The 17,100-nt window shown below is 36.2% G+C and overlaps 4 protein-coding genes across 4 annotated transcripts; 1 reads left to right on the forward strand and 3 right to left on the reverse strand.

Moving 5' to 3' along the window:
• Positions 1-3,045: 3,045 nt before the first annotated feature.
• On the reverse strand, positions 3,046-3,204 carry CLUP02_11256 (uncharacterized protein; the record flags this gene model as incomplete). Its single annotated transcript, XM_049290224.1, has 1 exon — positions 3,046-3,204. A coding segment is annotated over one exon (159 nt), but the record flags the coding sequence as incomplete, so codon positions are not given.
• Positions 3,205-8,458: 5,254 nt separating this feature from the next.
• CLUP02_11257 (alpha-L-arabinofuranosidase B) lies at positions 8,459-9,979 on the reverse strand (the record flags this gene model as incomplete). The annotated part of the gene is made up of 1 exon (XM_049290225.1): positions 8,459-9,979. The coding sequence occupies one exon, from the start codon at positions 9,977-9,979 to the stop codon at positions 8,459-8,461; it is 1,521 nt and encodes a 506-aa protein (XP_049147370.1).
• An 810-nt stretch (positions 9,980-10,789) lies between these two features.
• Positions 10,790-11,770, forward strand: CLUP02_11258 (uncharacterized protein; the record flags this gene model as incomplete). Its single annotated transcript, XM_049290226.1, has 6 exons — positions 10,790-10,850; positions 10,939-11,014; positions 11,101-11,204; positions 11,232-11,319; positions 11,497-11,568; positions 11,617-11,770. 6 exons carry the CDS (start codon positions 10,790-10,792, stop codon positions 11,768-11,770), a joined length of 555 nt encoding a protein of 184 aa, XP_049147371.1.
• A 335-nt stretch (positions 11,771-12,105) lies between these two features.
• On the reverse strand, positions 12,106-13,281 carry CLUP02_11259 (uncharacterized protein; the record flags this gene model as incomplete). The annotated part of the gene is made up of 1 exon (XM_049290227.1): positions 12,106-13,281. The coding sequence occupies one exon, from the start codon at positions 13,279-13,281 to the stop codon at positions 12,106-12,108; it is 1,176 nt and encodes a 391-aa protein (XP_049147372.1).
• Positions 13,282-17,100: the final 3,819 nt, after the last annotated feature.

Consider the following 17,100-nt stretch of genomic DNA (forward strand, 5'->3'; position numbering starts at 1 on the left):
TTCTTTTTTTTATTAATTTAATTACTATAATTAAAAATATAATTCGATCTCGGGCCCGTTTACTAAGTCGTCTTTTTTTCCCCCTTTTCTTTACTCTTTTTATATAACTTATCCCTCTATTTATATAATAACTTTTTTATTACTTATAAATTATTCTAATCCCTTATTTAGTACTATTTTTATAAAAGCGTTTGCGAGGTTATTTTTATTATTAATTTAACGGATCTTAAGTATCTCGCGCTTTTTATATAATTACCTAAGGGTTATAATATTAATTATAAGCCTCTTTTCTTTTATTATTCCTAACTTAATAAAGTATTTATATAATAAGTAAGAATCGGTATAAATAACTATTAAAATAAATAAAAAGCTAATTTAATTAGTAATCTTTTTTAGTATTATTAAAATCGTATAAGAGAGGTTAACGCCGTTAATTATATTATAAACCTCTAATATTAATATACTTCTTATTACTTACTTATTTTTAATTAATAAATAGTAAATTATATTACTATATATAATAAATTCGCTCTCGCTTATACTCTCGTTAATTAGGATAATAATATACCCTAATTATAAAATAAAGTCGTTATTATTTATAAATAACCTATTAATAAAAACATAAAACTTACTAATCGTAAGGTTAATTAAGTAATAAAAGAGACCTCAATCGAGATTCGTTTATTATTACTTAAGCCGCTTATTAAGTACTTTAATATTTTATTTAGTTAGATCTATAGCTTATATTACTTTAGTATAGTTAAAAGTTACTTCGGGTTAATAAATATTTATAATATATACCCCTTGCGCAAGCTTAGCCTTATACCGCTTCTTAATATTAGTTATATTTAGATCGATAAGGTTAATTTTCTTACCCTACCCCTTTTATTAATAAACGACGGTTTCCTTTTTAATTATAAAAATCCTATTATTAAATACTAAGGAAGTATTTATTATAAAGACCTCTTTTAGCTTCGTTATAAAGCCTACTTTTTAAAGCTCCTTATCCTCTTTTTTTATAAAGTTAATATTAGATAGGCCTAATATATTATTAGTTTATATTTTAATAATCCTAAATTAGTCGCTTTTATACTCCGTAATTAATAAGTACGGGTCGTACGTAGAGGTAATTATTAATAATTAATTAATATAAAAATCGTAGTATATAGCCTACTAATAAGTACCCGATTTTACGAGCCTATATAGTGGCTTAAGTACTTTAATAATCGTACTTTTTAGGTACTTACTAGCTATTTCCTTTAGTAAATAGGCTAGGATTTTCTTTATAAGCCTTATAACTAATTAAATATAAGCCTAAGTAATATTACGGCTCTAAATCTCGTATCCCTTTTTTTATAGTAATACTATTAGTACTATTATTAATTATTAACTATAGCACTATATAATAAGTAATTATATAAGTAGCGTCGCTTTTTTAACGTCACCGTACCCCTAAATTACGTATTTAAACTTCTTATATAGCTAGGGTATTCCTTTCTTTTTAATCTCACGAACTATTCGTAATTTAAATATATAAAAGTTTATATATTTTTCTAAGTTATATAAAATAAATTAATAGACCCCTCGATTATAAAGAGTATTTACTTTAATAAAATCTAATCCCTTATATAGCTTTTTAATAGTTATAATTATGCCTTCTTTACGTAGTTTAATTACTAGCTCGAAATCGGCTTTTTTTATTATTATATAAAAAGTATTAATTACCTCGTTACTAATAATAAATTACCGTATTAAGGCTTACCGTTATAGTCTTTTATAACGTCTCGTTAGTAATATTAATACCCTTTTAATAATTTCCTTTTCCTCGTTATTTATTAATATTACTACGATAATTTCGTTAAGGATAATTTCTTATACCTCTACTACGGGTTATATAGTTTCCCTTAGCTCTTCTTCTTTTTATAAATTAGAAATTACCTCGTTAGGATCTATATAATATAGTCTAACTATTATAATTAATACTTTAAATAACTAGTCGCAATTTTTCATAATTATATAAGAGCGCTTATTAATAAAAATTAACTTATATAGCCTAGCCTATTATTAGGTAATTTCGTATTATACTTATATATTTAAATTTAGTAATATATTTAGATTACCCCCTATATTAGGCCTATTGCGCGTAGTAATTACCTCGTTAACTTACCTTCTTATACTTACTTTGCGCAATACCCGTATTACTTTTTTAACTACTTAAACTTATTAGCTTATACTTAGTAATAATAACAAAGCTAAGGTCGTTTTTAAATATACTCTAAATACTACTAGCGTTAATATAAGTCTATTAAGCCCTATAATATCGTTATAATATTTAAGTACTATTTAAAAGCATTCGTCGTTAGTAAAATCCGGATTTTCCTCTTTAATAATTCTAAACGCCCTTTTTAATTACTAATATACCCTTTTTACCTTTTTAATACTATAATACGCTTTAATAAGTATAACTTTTAGCTATATACCGTAAGCCGTCGTATTATCCTTAAATTTTATTAACTTAAAGCTAGTACTAGCGTCGGTTCTAATACTATATAGCGGTCCTTAGTATATATTAATTTAGCTTTTTTATAGGGCTACCCACACTATCTTTACTTATAAATCCTAGAGGAATTACCCTACTTAGAAAAATATAGCTACGTTAATTATATATAATACTAGCTAACTATTTAAATAGAAAATATTAATAACGATTTCCTAGTTAAAATTAAGCTTATTATATAATTTAAATTTAAATCTATATAGGCTCTACGTATTTATTTAGTATTAGTAATATACTTTTATTAACTACTTTAGCGCCCCTATTTCGATATTATTATTACTTAATTACTTTAAGAGGTTATATAGCCTCGTAACTAATAAGTACTTAAATCTTTAATATAATTTTCTAAGCTTACTTTTCGTTAAGTAATTAATTAACTTCGTATTATTAATAAGCTTTATAAACGCATACCCCTATCGTTATTTAACTATTTCGAAGTACTTATTATTAAAAATTCTATTCCTTATATTATTAAATATAATACTTAGTTAACTTATATCTTTTAAATATAAAAAAAATAGAATATTAATAGGTAAAATATAAAAAGTTATCGTTCCGAAGTACGTCTCTATTTTTATTATACTTAAAGTAATAATTTCCTTACCTAAGCTAAAACTAATCCTTATAATACCCGCTATTAACGTATTAAGCGTTATTAATATAATCTTCTATAATACTTAAAATTACCCTTTTTTTTAATTAACTATTACGATACCCTAGTATTTAAAATAATCCTATAAAAATTATTTAAACTATACCTTTTACTCGTATAGAATACTTATATAAGCTTAATATTTAAAAGATCTAAGTAATATAAAAAGAACCCCTCTAGCTACCCCTAGATTTACTTAGTACTATATTTTTTTTTAAATATTAAGAGAGATAACGTCTTTTCCTTAATTATTAAAAAAATAAGCTTCGGCCCTATTAAATTTACCTTTTTAGCTACCTCTATATCCGTTATCTAAAGGACTTTCCCTTATTATTTATAAATAAAAGCCTACTTATTAAAAACTTTTACTACTCTCTATTTATTTAGCCTTATATATCCTCTAAAAACTAACGGGGTAAAAAAAGAGTAGTTAATATTATCGATTTTATTATAATCTAATTCGTTAGTATAGGGGGTAAGATCTTCCTTATTTTCCGAATCTCTTATAGGGGGTATATACTTTAAGCTACTATTTTAGCTATTATTACTAAGTTCTATACCCCCGGATTTACCCTTATATATAATAAGGAATTAGTTAAACTAACGAGGGCTAGTTTTACTATTTACTACCCTCGACTTTTTATACTATTTATATAATTTAATACGCTCTTCTTTAGAGTAGTTACTTAACTAATATCTATCCTTTTTATAAATATAGTATTACTTTTTTTATTACCCTGCTTATAAGTTAAATCTTTACTTATTTAATAAATCTAGGCCTTTTTATTAGCGATTACTATATCTAACCTCTTTTCTTTTTTTATTATATATTTAATTAACTTAATATTATTAATAAGGGCCGTTATATACCTAGAGGTAAGTTTAGTATAATATTCTTATTTTAATATGAAAGCTAGATCTTAGCCTCGAGCAGAGCGTCTCGTAGTTTTTAAGTACTTAGTATAGGGTTATTTTTACCTCTAGTATACGCTAGACTACGGTATAAAAATATCCGACTTTTTATTTATTTATCCTCTTATTTAACTAGGTTTTCACTAGCTTATTAATTCGATCGATAAGCTCTTTAAGGATCTTTATTTATAATTTACTTTTTATTATCTTAGCTATAAATATAAAAAAAATCGCTCGTAGCTTAAATAAGAGCTCTAAGTTCTTATTATAAGTCTTAAAACGGCTTTGGATTATATTAATTATATTAAAAAAGTCGTTTTAATTAAAATTACGCACCGCTTCGTAGTAATAATTAGAAGGTTTATTTATAAATACGATATTAATTACTAAATAATATTAGTATTCCCTAATTCCGACTTTTTTATAATAATTGTAAAATATCGTTAAGGTTTTTTATAAAACCTTATACTTCCCCCTAAAATATAATTTCTTTTTTAAATTTTTTTTTTAAAGTTTATAAATGACCTCGTATTTATTATTAGATTTTTAATATTTATATACGATCTTTATATCGCTACGTATTATTAATAACTTCGGGTCGTTTACCTCCTTTTTTATTAGCTAATTAGTACTGAATTTCGTATTAGTAGCGGTAATAAATTATAAATTAAAATAAGTAGAATTATTAATTATCGTACTTTTAGTACTATATTTTACCCTAGTATATCTTTTTATAACGATAGATTTCCGTTAGTAATTATAAAGAGGAAATTTAAGTTATTTACCTTTTTTTTAAATTTATTAAAGTAATTATACGCTCTATCGACCTATACCTAGTTCTATAGTATAAATTCCTTTTTTATAATTATTATTATTAATATTTCGTATAGCTCTTACGATTATAATTATACTAATAATACCCCTCGCTTATAAAAGAATTTATTAACTACTTTTATAATTCTTAAGCTTATACTTATAAACTATTTATCTAGTTAGTAACTAAGGTTATTTACGATCTTATAAAATAGGGGTTACCCCTATAGCCCCTTTTTTTTATAAACCTTAGTTAAATAGATTAATACTGCGTTAATTTACTTACCGTTAAGCTAATCCGTAATTTTATATATCTACGTCCCCTAATAATCCGGGTTAATATTTACTTATTTATAAAGGATTAGGATTCTATTTAAAATCGGGTTTTATCCTTTTTTTCCTTACCCTAACTTACTAAGGGTCGTGCTCTAGCTTATACTTATATTAGTAATTATTAGCGTATTTAATTTTAATAGGGATATAGTTAATCCGCGCGCTAGTTATAATAAATCCGTATTTTTACTACTTAACGAATTTATTAAAGTTTAAGAAATTCCCGCTTCCTCTTATTATCTCGCTACTACTCTTATTTTTATTATTTTTAATAATTATTACTACCTTTTTAAATCGCTAGTTATTATACTTACTAAGATCCTCTTCTTTATTTAATATAAAAAAGTAAGTTTTAGTAGTTCCTTTTTATAATAGTAGTAATAAACGTTTATATTATTATAAAAAGATATAATAATTAGTCTCGGGAGTTTTATTAGTTATTAATTTTTATTATCCCGTATACTTCTAGCCTCTTAAGCCTCGTACTCTCTATAATTTCTAAATAACTTCCTTCCTTAACTTACCTCTTTTAAAATAGTATTTTATAAGAATAATTAAAAATAAACGCTAAGTAGCTTATAAAAGAGCTATATAAGTTATTAAAAACTATATAGGCCGTTAAGTATAATTAACGAAATTAAGCCCTTTTTCTTATAAAATCGTAAATTTTAAAAACTTATTAAAAATACTTACTTATCGCTCGTATATAATAGGGTTAAATACTTTAAAAATCTTATTTTTTATAGCCTCTTAGTACCCTATTTTATATTTTTTAAGCAGTTTTTTTCGTAGTTTAATTATAGTTAAGTAATTATTGCTTATTAATAATCCCTTTTATTACTTAGTTAATTTTTTAAAATTAGTAATCTCGCGCTAGGAGCTAGTATAAAAAAAAGCCTTTTAATAGCCTTCTAAAAAATCTTTTTTTTTCCCCTTAAATCCTCGTCTTTTTAACCTTTTCTTAGGCTAATAATAACTCTAATAAGAGGTCGTAAGATTATTTTAAAGTAACTACTTTTTTTTTAAGTTAATTTTTAAAATCCGTAATATTCTTAACTTAATATTATTAGGACTTCTAAATCCCCTCCTCTCTCGTTAAACCGTCCCCTATTTTATATTCCTAAGTAATACTTAGGGGGTAATTAAAAGAGCTATAAAAAAGTCGTTTAGATCGCAGGCTTAAAGTCGTACTTATAAAATCCTTATAATAATAAACTTTTTTATATATTATAAATCTCTTAACTTAATAACTTTTATAAAGTTACTTTTATTACTAAGTAAGAATATTTACGTTTAAAAATCCCCTTTTTTAATTGCGCAGTATTCTTTTATATTATATTATTAAGCTCGTTCGTTATACTAATTAATTAAATAAGTAGTCGTTACGTAAGTATTTTGTTTTATTAATTTAACTAATTAATTTCTAATTACGGGCCGGTTATAAAAAAGTCGTTTAGTAAAAAAGCTACTTAGGGCGATAATAAAAAGCTAATTACTTAAACAATTCCGTTAATTAATATAGTTTAATATAATAAACGTCGACTTTTTATAAGTAATAAAGGGCTACGATTATTTAATTCCGTACGGTATTTAAAAATCGCCTCCTTTTTTATTTACTTTTATAAAATTAATTAATATAAATTTCCTATTTTATATAGTATTAAAAGGTCGTCTTTTTTACGTAATAAAATACCTTACTAATCTATAATAATAAAATTTAACTACTAATTAGTATTAATATCCTTATTATAAAGTAATTAGTTCGAACCGTAGTTAATAAAGAGATTAATTAAACTATTTAAATATTTACGTAATAAGTATAAAAAGGAGGTTCTAACCGTAAGTTAAGCTAGCTATAATAATCGTAAGTAGGGCCCCTAATTAGCCCCTGCGCAGTTAGCTATATACCGCGGTCAAATTAGACTTCTAATCCGATAGATTTGCACCACCATCTCGCTGCCACGACAATCAACCGCCCTATATACATCACATAAACCAATCACAAGGGCCGAATTAAGACACCACTAGAAGACTTGGAAGCGGTATTAATTGTAATTGGATAATTCAGGAATTACTATCAGTAACCTTCGCAAAGCTGAAAATATATAACAAGCCGCAGCAAGCCCGGTTGCCTCTTTGCATAAGCGGCTGAGACACTACGAGAAAGGCTTCGGAGCTGAAGGACTAGCAGCATTCATTTCTATTCTTCCCCGTTTTCGTGTCATAAAACCCAATGAGCGGACACAAATACCTAATTGGATTTGTGCGTGTCTCTGATCTTTCATGCGCTCATTATGCATAGCAACAACTCGTGTCCTCGAGAGCTGAAATTGGTTATCACCTAATTATTGAGAACAATCAGTATTATATGGTTGAATGGTGTTGCGACGATAGATACCCACGATATCAAAAAGCAGTAAGGCTAGTATTGGATCATTGGCTCGCCTGCTACTCTATGCAAGTATATCGTACTAGCCCCCGGATGGAATACAGGTGGCAAGCCCCAAAGACTGAAGCCCTCATGGCTCTAAGAAGCCTGATTTGGTTCTTTTCAAGTTCATCGTGGAAGCCAGCTTCAATTCGAAGGTAGTCAATTACCCCGTCCGCAAGGGCTTACAACCTTCCCGCCCCTGATGCGACTTGCCTAAGGTAGATCCAGAAATCAGGAGTGCTTATTGTAAAGAATTGATAGCAATGAAACATAAGTGTATAATACAGCCGATTGAGGTGACTATTGCACAGGTGTGTCTCTTGCTTCTTTTGCTGAGTTAAAGCATGATGCTCCAAGAACCATGTGTGGAAGGGCGATGCCAAGCTCAGTCTCTATCTTGAGTAAATCACTCACAAGAGCGGACCATGTTGACAGACAGTTACAAGTATGACAATTCCTTTATACCATTATAGCTGTTATTTAAGAAGATGGTGTCAGCTAAGTGATCCTGATCTACCTAGTACACGGGAACCCCTGTACTCTTGACCTAAGTCATGCATCACTCATATGCGAGGTGGTTTAATATATGATCAGTTTTACTTGAGCCCAAAGGGGACAACTGCTTGCATTAAAGACTATCAAGAATCATTCAGATGAGACCCCGAGGGCTTGCAACATCAGTGAGCACGTGCGATTTCCCCTCTCGTCCCCCCAACAAGGTAATCCCGTATTTCTCATCCCATCATCGAACGCCCTTGGATTAAGCAAAACCAGTAGCGATAACCCAGCTCACGTCCGCGTTGAAGGAAGTAGCAGAGTCAAAAGTGTGAACACCGCCGTTCCTCGCAGCGTATCCCAAGTTGTTGTAGTGACGGAAGTAGGTGGTAGGGTAGCTCCACGCACGGAACGAGCTGCCAGTACCGCTGATACCAGACTGCGTGCAGAAGGTAGCATCCTCCTTGAATTGCTTGGTGCCGTCGTTGGCGTTGACGGCCAGCTCAAAGTTGTAGTGGCGGATAAAGCTGCCCGGCGTGTCCTTGGACTCGAACGAGTAGCACCCGCTGTTGCCGAGGCCGGTGCGGACTGTCCAGCTGGCCTGCTGCTTCAGGGCCGTGGTGCTGGACGAGGTGACGACCTGGGTGTTGACGGTCGAACCGGTGTGCGCGAGGTAGCGGTCGGTATAGCCGGAGGTCGTGGCGCGCAGGGAGATGGAGTTGCCGACGGTGAGGGCGGTACCGCTGTTCAGGGAAGTGGTGGCGTACTTTGCCGCGACAATGTTGGCCTGGACAGAGTTCTCCGTCGCGTCGGAGGGGTAGCCCGAGGTCATGACGCCCTCGTAAAAGGTGCCCTGGGCGCTGACGCTGTTGTCGCCACCGATGCCGAGGATGATGGCGCCCTCCTTGCTCATGGGGTTGTAGCCCGACGCGTTAGGCCGCACGCCGCTGTAGTACGTGGTCAAGCCTCCCGAGGCGGCGTTGGCGCCGCGGAGGGCCCAGAGGTTGGGACCGCCCTTGACGACGGCGGTGAAGAAGCGGTCCGTGATGGACGGGTCGCCCGCGTTGTTCTTGGGGTTGACGCCGGAGAAGAGGCCGTTCTCGAGATCCGCCATCAACCAGGGTCCGCTGCCGGCACCAGTGCCCCAGCCGGTGCTGTCGCCAAAGTAGATGGCCTCCATGTGGCCGTTGCCCGTGTCGGTGCTGCTGGTCTCGGCGTTGCCGTAGTCGAAGCAGCAGCCGCCGTTGTAGTGAGTTCCGTCGAGGACGGCGTACATGCCCTCGGACACGTCGCCGATGGCGGTGCCGACGGCGGCGTTGTTGCGGTAGCCGGTGCCGGGGGAGATGAAGACGCCGTAGGCCTTTTGGCCGTTGAGAGTGACGGGGGCGCCGATGGCGCTGGCGAGGTTGTCGTTCCCGTTGACGTCGGGGCCGCTGAAGGCGCCGCCGGGGGCTTGGGTCAGGTGGTTGCCCTTGCCGGACTGGTCGTAGATGACCGAGATGAGGCAGGTCGTTCCGGAGCAGAAGGTGTCCTGAGTGGCCGCGTTGGCGACGCCGCCGGCGGAGAGAGGCGCAATGTTGGTCGTGGCACCGTCGGAGCCGCGCTTCACCTGATAGAGGGAGCCGGTGTAGGCGCTATAGAGGGCGCGGGTGGTGCTGTGGGCGGCGATGCAGGGGTTGCCGCCGGAGGCGTAGATGTCACAGGGACCGGCGGAGACGAGGGAGCCTGTGGCCACGAGGGCGAGGCCGAGGGCGTAGCCGCGCTCGCGGATTGGCTTGGACAACATGGCGAAGAAGGAGGGACGACCTTGGATTTGCTGACGGAGAACGGGAGGGGAGTTGTCACTGACGAGGGGAATGCCTGTGAGATCCTGGGGAGACAACTCTCATGATCCGACAACTCGGGGTCATCGTGCGTCTTTTAAACACCGTGAGGTGCTTCACGATGGCCCGTTCCTTATGATCCATCTTCATCTCGTTTCGTTGACAATGTCTGTGATATTGGATGAAGGGTCGCACGAGAACCCCAAGCGCCAAGAATTCCCTCCAATGAGCAGAGAGCGCATGTCAAATGCCGCGCTATTACGACCTTCCGAACTGGTGTTATACGTGCGCTTCGAGTCGTAGTGGGATTCGATGGCATGCGTTTGGGTCGTTTCTCCGATGAAGACTCTGGTGCTGGCGGGCAGCGGGTAGGGTGGCCAGATTGGTTCTAGAGTGCGGGGGAAGAGTGCGGATGACCGGCACTGGAGAGTGGTAAGTCTGGAAATGAAGCGATGGACCGATGGAGAGGCATATGGTGCGGCTGTCCGGTAAAGGTCAGAGCGACTTCTCCCACGTCCTGCGCGGTATACGTCAGGGGAGGGGGCTTGATGGAATCGTGGTATAATCGGAGCTAGTAAAGGTAAGCATTTGCCCAGTCACCTTAGTTGCGGGACATCAACAACCTCCCCGGAACGTTCGACCTGCTTTAGTCTCTGATTTTGGCTTTTGCTTGGCTGTTGCGTCCCGCTCCGCGTCCTCCACACGCGCCTCGGCATCAGGTACCAAGCCCTCAACTGCCATTCATCTTCGCGGTAGTCGTTTTGAAGGTCCAGATGTCATCCATGGCCCTGGTCTCCCCATCATGTTGCCAAGTTGATGCCAAGTTGTTGCCAAGTGAGTAGGCCAATGTGCCCCAGAAACTCGTCAAGTCTTGGCTTTGGGGAAAGAAGAAAGGCCGCGCGGACAAACCCCAGAACCCCAGATGCGACCCCAGACTCGGAGACAGGGGTGGAAAAAGACAAGACGAACCATTTTACCCCGCTGTCGGCCCGTATTCTGTGCAGGGGTTAGGTTCACGTGAGCTCCCTCCCTTGTATGTTTAGCTCACGCTACCTGACGTGTCTAACCTGGAAGCATCTGAAAGTTGGAGCGTTTATTTCACGAACCAAGGAACCCCTCGGTGTTTCCAACGTGTCATTGACGCACCAAAGAGGCTTGTTAATAAGCGCTTCCTGGAGAAGCGCAACGGTTCCAAGCGAGCCAACGAATGATCAGCTTTTTGCGGCTTGGAGTGGCAGATCATGAAGCTATTGACCTCCCTTGCGTCAACGGCTTTCTCGGTAGGATTGACGGATGGTTTCTCGTAGTGGAGAAGGATCATTTAGACTGATCCCCATGCCCACTTCCCGGCGCCATGGTGCGAATGCCGAGGGGCTCTTTACCCCGCGTCCGTTAAGCTATCCAATAACCTCACATCGCAACTTTGATTAGGTACTAGACTACATAGCCGCTACTATCCTCATGTCTCACCATTGAGCAGCATCATTCAATTCTTGCTGCCTGGTGACAAATTGGCAATCGCAGAGAGCAATGCAAACGTTTGGAGTCAAGCGTGAGATCGGCAAGAGAAGCACGACGGAGTATCATGGGACGAGGCCAGTGATGCCACGCGCTCAACTATGCCTGCGCTGATCTCCCGTCCGAATGTTCTTGGCAGGAGCCGAGCCAATCATGGACGCAGTGAGAAGATTTCGACAGCTGAGATCCAGCAAAGCTTTGGCGAGACCACCCATTCGACAAGTTTATTGAACTAGAGACCCGGGAAGGATCGAAAAGATTGGTTTCGATAAGCGCTCCATCTCAAGTCTGTAGCAGTGGGTACAGGATGCAGGTCGCATCAGAGTATGATTGAATAACCAGTTACCAGGAACACGTACCGCCCGCGGGTTCTTGTGTCGCTTAGCAGACATTGAAGCCCCAGAAGATTTCCTTGAATGATCTAGCTTCTATCATAGTCTTTGGTCCAGACCCCTTGATGCCTTGGGGTAAAGCTGCCGGAACATGCTGCTCTTGACAACATTTCATACCCCTACCCGCCTCTATGGATGCTCTCTATCGGTTTATCACCCCTGACCCTTGACCTCATATCTCAGAACGTAGTCCAGCCCTGAGGTCTCTTCGCCCGTGCCTCTCCGTACCTCAACCAAAACGCCGCCGACTCCACTGAAGCCATCCAACACAGGGCCGTCATCATCTGTCTCCTCCGTCCTGTCCTCCAGCTCTCATTCTGGAAAAGCCAGCGCTCGATCAGGCACCCAACGCCTTGCACCATGAACACAGTCCACAGGCCCACAGCCTGTACCCACGCATACTCGTCCAGTGTCAAGACGACCCCGCACCAGGCATGCCAAACTCCGCTGAGACTAAAAGCCGCGAGGACACCGGCGGCCTTGCCGGCATCTTTCCCAAACAGACGTGTGAAGAGGGCTCTGGCGGGAACGTACCCTAGGTGTTGGAGGAATGGCTGTGCCCCATGGTGCCAATGAATGGCCCAGAAGCTAGAGAAGCTATCGGCTGCCCACGGCTGGAAAAAGAGCTTGTTGGGGCAGTGGGGATGGAAGATGAAGTGAATGCCCTCTAGTCCATACTGAATAGCAAGCAGGCCACACATGACCTTTAGTTCCGTAACGGGGAATAGATATGTCAGAGGGACCACGAGCAGCGGACCGTAGGTCCAGGCCGCGCTTTTTGGGATGCTCTTTCGCTTCGATTCATCCACGGCGATATTGAAAGACGCATACCTAGTCTCCGACCCAAGCCGCCAGACATACGAAGCAACAGGCCTCCAGCTCGTCAGCCCGTAGACCACTTCCTCTTTCCCATCCCGTGGGACAGGCGGCTTCCTCGCTCGCGCGATTGTCAAGTCCCAGCACTTGCACGCGTAGAAAAACGTCGGTATGCGCAGGCAGACCTGGGCAATCACGTCGTCAGTCGGCATGAGCAGCGGGAGCGCCATGACGTAGGCGCCCGCTGCCAGGCCCGTCGCCCGCGTCACGAAGACTGCATGCTCTTTGGGGAAGAATCGAAAGGGCTCGAGGCCACGTCCCTTCTTCCGTGCGAGGCGCGCTTGGAGTCTCCAGTCTTCGATGGCGGTGAGAGCAAGGCCGATGAGGGAGGTGAAGTAGAGGACGATGCTCGTGGTGAGGTGAACGAGGAACGATGTGCTCGGGTTGGTGATGAATTCGGAGTTGTATAAGGAGCCAGTTGTCAGAATAGCCGATCCTAGGAAAATGACAATGTACCAAGCCAGCATGTCCCCCATCATGAAATTCCGGAGAAAAGAAATGAGCGAAAGTGCATGAAGTTGAAGATCCCGTTCTGGTCACATCAATGACGCGGGTCTCGTCAAGTAAATAACAGGTGGCTAAGTGCGTTACTTTAGGCGGCCAAGTGTAAGCGCTAGCGACTATTATGATAGTAGTACACGCGTTAGAAGGGTATACTCTCTACTACGATATCTGACAAGGATGAAGGCGGTAATTTGAACAGGCCAGAGGTTCCACAACATTGTACCTGACGGAGAATTGGATGTTAGGATGATGAGGTAGCGAGGAAGTTAAATATCGTGAACACAGGTAAACTGACCTGTGGCCCCCCCGGTTACCTGACCTGACCAAGGAAAAAGGACGTGACCTGAGCGCTCTTCTGATTGGCCCGTGGAAAATAAGTGGGTCCAGCTGACCTAATTCTAAAGTAATCTTAAAGTAATTTAAAACTTATTCAGAATTAATTTAGAACTAATTCTAAATTATAACTGAAATATAATAAAATATACTTATTTTAATATAAAAAATATTCTTATAAATATATTATACTAATTCCCCTCGACGGAGCAATCCGCCGGGGCCGTACTATATATTACGTATTAGGGAAAACTAGGTATATTGCGCTCTATACCTAACTATTAACTAAAACCGTAGTAGTAATTAACTAACTCGACTATTATCTCCTTTTATATTAATAGCTCCCGACCTTTTACCGTAGTCCTCTAAGTTCTAACTATCTAGAGGGTAAGCTATACTTACTTTAATAGATATAAGACCTCTTAATACTAGCCCGCATAAGTAGCTAGATCTTATATTATATACTCCTTTTTATTAAAAGTTAAGGTACCCCTTATATATTCCCTTATATTTATAATATAACTTATATTAAAGGGATTTCTAATTTTATAAAATATAATTTTTAAATTAATATTAATATACCGGATCTTAATATTTATATTAGCCCGGCTATTTATAATATTCGTATTATTACTTAGCTAAATTCCGTATTATTAAAAAGTGTTATACTACTTTTTAAGCATACTTATATTAACTATAATAGCTAGGGTATCGAGGAGGCCTAATTTATTAAGCCCTAAAGGGGGGGACCTATCGAGGGGCATTTTTAAAAAGTCCTAGCCCGCTAGTTACTAACTATATACTAAGAGGTTTTTAATAAAATAGTAGTTTATATATTAATAAGTTCGTTTAACGGGTTTATTTAATAAACTTATTTAATTTAAATAGAGCTTTAAGTAATATTAAAAGTAATAAGGATAAAAAAAATCTTTACGAGCTCTAAAGAGTAGCTAAATATTAGCCCTTTTAGCTCTTTTTTTAAAAACCTCTATGTTGCTATTAAAGTTTAGAACCTTTATAATTAAGGAAGGCCGCTTCTAACTTTTATAACTAACCTCTATTATTAACCTTTCCGGCCGGCGCTACTATATAAGTATACTACTTAGCCTATTATTAATAAGTAGTACGAAGAGAGAAGCTTACTTATCCCGAATTATATAGCGGTTTTTATATCAAAATTATTATATTATATTAAGCGCGTACTTAGGGTATATTACGCATATTATGTAGTTAAAAAATATACTATATTGTATAATTTTTTATAAAAACGTAATCCTATTAAGGTCGATCTTTTATACTTATAAAGCTAGAAAAAAAACTACTATATATTATACTAATTAAAGTATTTAATAATTTATTTAAAATAGGAATTTAAGTTTTTAATTTTTAAAAATATATTTAAAATATTTTAAAGTTTATTTAGAATTAGTTTAGAACTTATTTAGAATTAATTCAGAATTAGTTCTAAAATAAGTTTTTATTAATTTTGATACTTAATAATAGTTTTATATTTTAATTCCAGTTTTGATAATACTATTTTTTTTTAAAATACTGAAAAAAATATTTATAAGTAATCTAATTGAAAATAAAATTCTAATATTAAAAATTACTTATATTATATTAATTTGATATAAAATTAATTTAGAATCGATTTCGAATCGATTCTGAATTACTTTTAGATCACCTACGGAGTGGCACGGGCCACACTCACGTGAAAATGTGGGGTGGTCAGCTAACACACCCCCCCCCCCCCCCCAACAGGCCAGTTTACCTGTGTTCACTAAATATCTACATGGGTGTAGCCGAGTTCTGGTATTACTCAGTACAAGCATTTTGGTGTCTATCGAACATTCTGGCATGAGCTTTTCTGACGAGCTGTTCAAGTTCCAATGTACTTACTCAATGTTAGATTCAGTTTCAACTTTTATCGGAATCAAGCTGCCGAGGATTTCAACTTTACAAAACATCGTTTTAGTAGTTTCTACATAGTAGATCAGTGGGTTTAAGATTGATAAGGGGCGGGCAGTTGACACGTCTCAACGGCTGAGCCCTATCTCATCAACTGCAGAATATTGTCAGTAAAATGATGTGTATATATTTAGAGTACGGAAGAATAAAACGTTGCTTCGAGCCTATTCCTGCTATATTGTTATGTTAAGTTCCGTAATAGAAGGGATTTGAAGAAAATTTGGTTGGAAATTTATTGTGCACACGCCATTTCGCAATTGATAGGATAATTAGCATTTTAGGTAAGTCGACCCACCCCCTTTTAGCCACCCCCCCCTTTTAGCTACCCTATTTTTCTATCCTAGCCACCGCATTAAAACCCTACCCATAATTTTCAAACTACTATAATAATTATAAAAATTATCTAAATATAATTCTTTTTTATATACTTATTTATTAATATATAATAATCTTATATACCGAAAATAAAGTTATTTAGGCTCTTAAGGTTATTAAAAGAGGTCTCTTAGTTAATTAGGCCTCGATTAAGTTCGGAGTTCTAAGGTTAACTCTTTATAACTATAAGAGAGGTTATTAAATAAGGGTAATAATATTCATAAACCTCTAGAAGCTTTTTTTATAATAAAAAGATTAGCTAGCTTAATAAGTTCGTATTTAATATAATCTAGGCGTTATATTAACTTATAAATAGCTTATAAAATTCGCTAAGCGAGTTTTAAGATCCTAGGAAGATATAAATCCTTTTAAAAAGAGATAAATAAACGCTTTTTTAAGGAGGAACTTATTAATTAAGGTTTAGAGAAGTCGTATTATTAATTCGAAGTATCTAAATAGGGCTATTACTAATATAATTAAGTTATAGTTTAGATTATTTAATATATTAGAGATTAGTAATATTAAATAGGCTAATAAATATAATATAAATAAGATTAGTATTTTAAAAAATAAGGGATTTAATAGCCTAGTTTTAAGTAAAGTAGAGATTATAATAATATAAAAAAAAGAGCTTAGTTCGCATACTTAAATATTTATAATTAGGTATATTTTTATTAATAATCGAGCTATTAAACTACTAGTTATATATAAAAGAAAGTCGGTATAATAATAATAATTTCTATTTAAACTTAACTTTTATACTAATTAGGAGTTTATAATAATAAATAATAGCTAGATAACTAATAAGACTGCCCTTAAGTAGTTAAAAATAGTGTTCTTATTATAGACTAAAACCCCCCCCCTTAGGGGGCTTAGTATACTTAATAAGCCTTAATTATTAGTTCTAAATAGCTATAAGAGTTATATAATAATAGAATTTATATAAAAATACTATAAAAATAACGTTTACTTATTATTCTTATTATTATATACTTCCTATATCCTCTAGCTATTAAATATAGCTATTTTTAAACTTATTAAGTCTAAGTATAAGAAAGAGCTTAATAAAGAGGATATAGTAAATAATTCTATTATTATTAAAAAGCGGTACTTTTTAA

This window comes from Colletotrichum lupini, chromosome 5 (genome assembly GCF_023278565.1).
Source record: "Colletotrichum lupini chromosome 5, complete sequence".
In the NCBI taxonomy this organism is placed as follows: domain Eukaryota; kingdom Fungi; phylum Ascomycota; class Sordariomycetes; order Glomerellales; family Glomerellaceae; genus Colletotrichum; species Colletotrichum lupini.